The sequence below is a fragment of the Papaver somniferum genome, chromosome 7 (assembly GCF_003573695.1).
Source record: "Papaver somniferum cultivar HN1 chromosome 7, ASM357369v1, whole genome shotgun sequence".
Lineage (NCBI taxonomy): Eukaryota > Viridiplantae > Streptophyta > Magnoliopsida > Ranunculales > Papaveraceae > Papaver > Papaver somniferum.
Window position 1 is genome coordinate 158,593,630 of NC_039364.1, and position 6,541 is coordinate 158,600,170.

General features: G+C 37.3%; 1 protein-coding gene across 1 annotated transcript; it reads right to left on the reverse strand.

Annotated features, from left to right (window-relative positions):
• Positions 1-3,397: 3,397 nt before the first annotated feature.
• LOC113295435 lies at positions 3,398-5,894 on the reverse strand. The gene is made up of 8 exons (XM_026543776.1): positions 5,694-5,894; positions 5,580-5,642; positions 5,088-5,473; positions 4,900-4,996; positions 4,325-4,818; positions 4,097-4,193; positions 3,728-3,932; positions 3,398-3,636 (listed from the first exon to the last, which is right to left on the reverse strand). The coding sequence occupies exons 1-8, from the start codon at positions 5,892-5,894 to the stop codon at positions 3,398-3,400; spliced, it is 1,782 nt and encodes a 593-aa protein (XP_026399561.1).
• Positions 5,895-6,541: the final 647 nt, after the last annotated feature.

Here is a 6,541-nt window from a genome sequence, read left to right on the forward strand (position 1 = left end):
CAATCCGACTGGGTGGGCAAGAAAAATAATACATACCCGAACGTTGGAAGAACTGAAAGTCACAAGGGTCGTTGAATCTGGTCGAAAACCACCCGCGCGATCTTTCGACCTTCGCTCCTTCTTTGGGGGGTTGTCCGTGTCCGTGTTAAGAGATTTCTGTTTGGGCGAGGAAGGATCCCTTAACAATGAATGTCTTGTTAAAGTTGCAGCAGAAGGCTTACCACAGGTCTTCACTACGTCATTCACGAATCCATGAATGGCAAGGAACTCGTCCTGCCAGAATATGCTATACTTGGAAGTTGTTGTCCGATTTCGTGCCGAGAGCAAGAAGGGAAGACTTATACCCGGCGCAAGAGCACTAGCATCAAGAGCAGCTGGCAACAAGTTTTCTGGAACGGCCGACTGACGAGAGAGAGGTATCTCTTGGTCAAATCCCATATGTCGAGCCGCCCTGTCAATGTTGTAAGGGACTGCCTAACAAGATCCTCGAAAGAAAGACGGTACATAACCAGGCGTGCAACTTCGCATGAACACAACCTCGCCAATGCTCATATTCTTTTCAGAAAGCAAAAATTTATTCGGAACAGAGACAAAAGTGTCTATTTGAACTATGGAGCCTGATGTGTGTCGTAGGTGCACAAAGTAATTCACTTATCTTCTACTTTACTAATGAATAATATAGCAGTAAATAAGATTCGTTTCCACGAAGAGCAAGGAGTTTTAGTTGTTGAAAGCGTCACAAAAGGGGGGTTTTGTTTTTAGGTTTTAAAAACAAAGTAAATAAGAAAGAAATTTGGTTTTAAACAATAAAGAGAAATTATGATCAAGGAATCCTTCTTCGTTACTAAATATTCATTAAATTAATATTTTCATCTATTTTTCATTCATCACAGATTATTATCAACCGTAGGATAACAGCTAGATCAGTGTTAACCCTAAAATTCCTTAAATCACTAGACACGGAAGTTCTCGACTACCAGATTCTATTCAACGAACCACCAAGTAGTAGATCACTCAAGGTGTAACCCAATCGAACACTTTAGGCCTTGTGAATTATAGGTTGATCCTAGTAGTTAGACTCTTAGATCAAGGTCTACTTTCTAGGGTTGTTTTTACTCGTGATCGCTCCACATAATCCCTCTGCAAGGTCTCACGATTTCTACTTGTGTAAGAGTTATTTGACGATTACTTATCTCCTAACTCAATACTAGCATTAGAATAATTAGTAACACGATTTAGTTGGCCACCCAAATAATTTTAGAATTAATCTTAAACAATATTGTAATAAAAACACACAAAAATCATGTGAAGAACTCCAAATAGGTTTTTATAAGAATTTAAATCATATTTAGAACTTAGAATTCATCCCTAATCAAATAATGAATTAGCTAGACATGGTTGAAGTTATAGAAAGCAAAGTGTTGTTGTAGAAGAGTTTTAGATGTTGTTGTCGCTGTTGCGGATCTTTATCTACTGCGCCTCTGTTGCTACTACCCTTCTGCTACTGGTGCATATACGTCTCCTTATGTTTCTGCTGTTCTCTGAAGAATTTTATCGAACAGTTTCTGGACGTGAAAGTTAGGGGTGAGGAGATGACTTTCTGTGGTGATTCGAGCCTCTATTTATAGGCTTTTATTCCTCAAATTTCGAATCTGATAATCACAAACATTCCTTAGCCGACTCAAACCCTAAAATTGTCTTGAATCCTCACCGTTCATCATCAAAATCAACGGCAAAGGGATAGCCTGGTGACTGTTTTGCCGACTTAATGCTCATCCAAAATCTGAATTCTCGGTCAAGTTTTAGCTTCCAAAGATTAAACAATCTCCACAAACGCGTAGAAATCATTCATAGTTTATCTGAGCTCCAAACCACCGCTTAATCATCTCCATCCAACCTATTCCATCAACGACAGCAATATCAGTTTCCGAGCTGATTTCTCTCTCAAGTTTCGAGCATCTGCACCTCCACAAACTCCCTGTTTTATCGTTTGAAGACTCTATCCGATTATGACTCACTGTTCTAATCAAACTAGGACTCTAAAGGCTTGCAATCCCAGCCATTGACTAACCACCAAACCGATGGCAGAAGCCATCTTGCTTCACCTGATATCGAACCCAACACCAGCTCAACCTAAACTCGAACTCGACACATATTTCTCCTCACTCTAGCATCATCGCGATCAGCCGCAAAGCCAATGCCAAGAGTCTGCACCTTCCTTGTTCTTCTCGTTAATCAATCATCCATCCCGCTGGTAAAACACGGCAGCAACACTTCCTCTTGTCTTCATTATCTAAAGGGCAATTTACAGAAATAGGCCTGTTTTTTTTATGGTTTGCAAAACTAGACCCGTTTTTTTATTTATTGCAAAACTAGGCAAGTTTTGACCAAAAGTGATGGATGGAAAGTTAGCACCGTTAGTTGTAACTAAAAAGACCTAAAAGTCCTTTGAATTGGTTATTGTGACCCAACCAGATGTGTGTTGACTCTGTATACATCACCAGATAATGCGTATGTGGCACCGCTTACGTGGCACTGCTTACGAGGCACTCTTATCTTCTTCTCCATAAATGAACATCTCCACAACCACATAAATCTGCTTCTCTTCATTTTCAGATCTGAAAAAATGGGTGGTGGTATGAAAGAAGATCATGAAAAAATGGGTGGTGGTATGAAAAAATTGGTTATCGTGATAAAGCAAGTACTTCAAGTAGTATGATAGTGTGTTTAATGTGTGAAATGAAAGAAGATCATGAAACAAAGGCATGTCTATGGGTTTATTCAAGGTGCAAACATGTACCTTGTAATGGAGTGAGAGCTTTGTTGAGGTCTAAAACAGATGTAAGTAATGGAAAGTTGTTCTTGAAATGCTTGAATCCTACCTGCAACTATTTTGAGTGGTTTTCTCAAGCTTCTTCCCATTCTTCAACACTTCCAATCAAGCTTCCATCAGCTCATGGTTGTATTACCTGTGGAGAAGAAAATCACAGTGTTACAAACTGTCCACTGAAGTTTCAAAAATGCTTTAACGACAACTGCAACTCTCAATTAGATATGAAGATATGCAAAAATAAACGTAATTTCAACATAGCATACCTTGTGTGCAAGAAAAAATCGTGTGATGCATTCAGATGGGCTTCAGATGCTCTTGTCATTGAAAGCAAAGAAACAATGAAGGGTAAAGTGTATTAAATATGAAAGGAATTTAAGAAAAATCTAAAAATGTAGCCTACAACAATTTTATAATAAATTTATTTTAATTTCAGAACTTGCATTGTCTTACAAAAGCATCCATTCATCCATTTACCAAATATAACCAAATTGAAACACAAAATCAACCATATTGTTCAGATCCAGTCACAAAACAAAAACAAAAGAGACCAACACAAACATAAAATCAGATTTTCATGTACTTCTTTGGTTTCTTCCTCTTTCCCTTTGGATCTGCAACTGTGAAGGTGACTTTGTTGTTGACAGATCCAACATGTTTGTTATTCTGATTGAAAGCAGGTTGAGAAGAAGCCTTTCTCTTACTCCCTTGGCCTGATTTTGCATCACCTTGTTTAGAAGATTCACCAACACATGTTTTGGAACTGTTGTTGTTCTTTATTCCATCCTTAGTAGTAGTAGATGCACCTGCAGAAGCACTAACAACCGGGTTTCTTTCTGTTGTACTTCCTTTTTGATGGTTCAGGGACATAAGTAGATGATGTTGAGCAATCAACACAGGTTCTAGGCTTTTTTCCCTTTGGATTCTTTCCAACCTCTCCACCACCACAAGTTACTGCATAGTGACCATAAACTCCACACTTCTTACACTTTCTCATTTTCTTCACACTTCCAGCTTCATCATAAGAAGGAATCCTCTTCTTCCTTAGCCTTCCAGTTTTCCTTATGATAACAGGAGGATTAATGAACTCTACCAATATATTCTACACAAAGAAAGAAAAAAAGAAAGAGAAGATATTGGTTAAGATATGAAACCCTTAAAGGTTGTGTACTATATAAAGCATGTATGAAACCCTAAAAGAATCTTTGTTATTATTAAATATTTGTATTGCACAATAATCAATATCTTTATTTTTTTTAATAAAACTAATGCTCTTATCCAGTCAATTTCAGCTGATAGTGGTTCAATCTCTGGAGCATATGTCTTTTTGTAATATTTCACACTGTACACAGGGTCACAGTAGCTACAACATGAAATCAAAAAAGCAGATCCAAAAATTATCAGTTTACAAGATTGAGCAAGGAAAAATAAAGGGAACATAACAAATCAAAACATAGGAATGAAACTCTGGAATGAAAATAGAGTGTGACTTACTCATCCCAGTTTGGTCTCAAAGGTGTTAAAGCACATACATCATGTTGACAGGGAAATCCCCTCAGCTGCCACTGCAAACAACTACATGTCTTTTTGGGAAGATCCAAAACAAACACAACATCATGAACACTCTTGACCTCATACACCTTTCCCCTTATAGCTCCAGTTAACTCAAACAGATGAGTTAAGTCTTGCATCTTTGTAATCAGCTTCATTTCCTTTGGCACTATCTGACCATCCTGCCACTTTTCACATTCATTCCTCCTCTTGAAGAAAAGACCCATCACCAAGCTAGCATACATTTGTCCAAGTGTAATGATAGGCTTATCCTTGAAGGGCTTGGCCATGTTGTTGAAATATTCTGAGAAATTATTGTTAATGTGCTCACACTTGCTATTTTTTGAGAAATGAGACCTAGACCAGCATTCAGGTTTTTGATCTAGGAGATACAGTGCAGCTTTATCATCCTCAGCAAATAATTTATCCATGTGTTGCTAAAAACAAACATAAATAGTATCAAACTCATGTTTGTAATACTTGCAATTACATTATATTGTTTTGAGAAATGAGCATACCTGATAGTGTCTCTTCTTGTAACATTTGGCAGCATTCCAGAAATGAGTGTGTAAGCTGTATGACTTGAAATACTTCTTGAAATTCTTCATCAAATGTCTTCCAAGTATCCAAGTAATAGTTAGTCATTGAACTGATATTATTAGGAAATATTAAAAAAGGAAATGGATTAACAATAGTATAACATTACCTGAAACATAATCTGTGCTCATCCAAGCAGAAGTATTTGTCACAAGCTTCACTAATCCCCTTATGCTTGTCTGATATAATGGTGAAATGCAAGTCTTCACCCAGTATAGCTTTCAAGTCTTTGAGAAATCTCTTCCAGTTCTCAACGGTTTCATTCCTACACACCATTATACCAAGAGGAACTAAACCATTCTGACCGTCTAGACCTGTTTCAACCATTAACACACCGCAATACTTCCCATACAAATGGCAAGCATCCAGTCCAATGATTTTCCTACATCCAGCCAAGAATCCTTCTATAGCAGGCTTGAAGCAGAGTGTCATTGACAAGAATGTGTTGTCTGTGCTTCCATATGAGAAACTAGCTACACTGCTAGGCATTTTTTCCTGCAATTATAAAAAAGTAATGTTAATGCCATATAATTTGTAATATTAAGTCATGTTGCTCTAACTAAAGACAAACATTAACAAACAAACAATAAAACAATGTTACCTTCACCATTTCACAGAATGCAAGAATTTTCTTGTACTGCTCCTCATAGCTGCCATAATGATTCTGCAACACAATATTTCTTGCACTTCAGGATGTATGGTACTTAATGTTCACCTTCATTGTTTTGTTGAACTCATTTGCCAATGACTCAGGATCAGGGATGTTGTTTTTGTTGCCAAGAGTCTCCAACCTTTCCATGTACCAATCAGCTACAAATGTTGGATTTGCACATCTGTTATCCCCTTTAATATTTCCATTGCATGTGTGCTTCAGATTCCAACTTCTCAGAGTAAATGTAGTTCCTTCATCCTTCATAACTCTTTCATAAATGACATAGGACACTTGGTCTTCTGATTATGAATGCACTTCACCCTAATCTTATAGTTGTTTGAATCACTAAACTTAACTTGATGTTTATGCTTTACACAGTAGCTCTCAAATGCTTCTTGAATGCTTTCTTACTGACAAACTTGCTTCCATTCACTAGGCTATAAGGATCCACTTGTTCAAAAGTAACTCCCTCAGGGAACATCTCGTAAGCTTCTTCCTCCTTAAAATGTTGTGCATGGTCTTCTTCAAACTACGTGTTATCATGAGGCTTTGAACATTTAGGCCCATCAGTCTTGTTGCTTTCTGATACTATAAGTTCAAGCCCATCAGTCTTGTTGATTTCTGATACAAATTCCCAAAAACAAATGATTCAGTTAGAGTTCAAACAAACATTAACAAACAAACAAACAAAAAATAAGAAAAACAAAAGACTATAAAACAAATGACAATTTACCTTCTTCTTCTCTGTCAGATACCAAGTCCCCATAATGGTCCTCTACAAAACCACAGAGACAAGGGCATTAGTACTAAACAAATCTAAAATCATACCCAACAAAGTTTAAAAAAAGACAGAAGCAATGAATTACCTTCCTTGTCATTCTCAACCTCCACCTCCCCAAAGTTTGGATCAC

What these genes read in the sequence shown, in the direction of transcription:
- LOC113295435 (XM_026543776.1), bottom strand. Translation starts at nt 5,894, where the DNA reads ATGAAGGATGAAGGAACTACATTTACTCTGAGAAGTTGGAATCTGAAG. An exon ending in GAGCACAGATTATGTTTCAG is followed by an intron (nt 4,997 to 5,087) that starts GTAATGTTATAC and finishes GATACTTGGAAG; the next exon opens with ACATTTGATGAAGAATTTCA. An exon ending in ACAAGAAGAGACACTATCAG is followed by an intron (nt 4,819 to 4,899) that starts GTATGCTCATTT and finishes GTTTGTTTTTAG; the next exon opens with CAACACATGGATAAATTATT.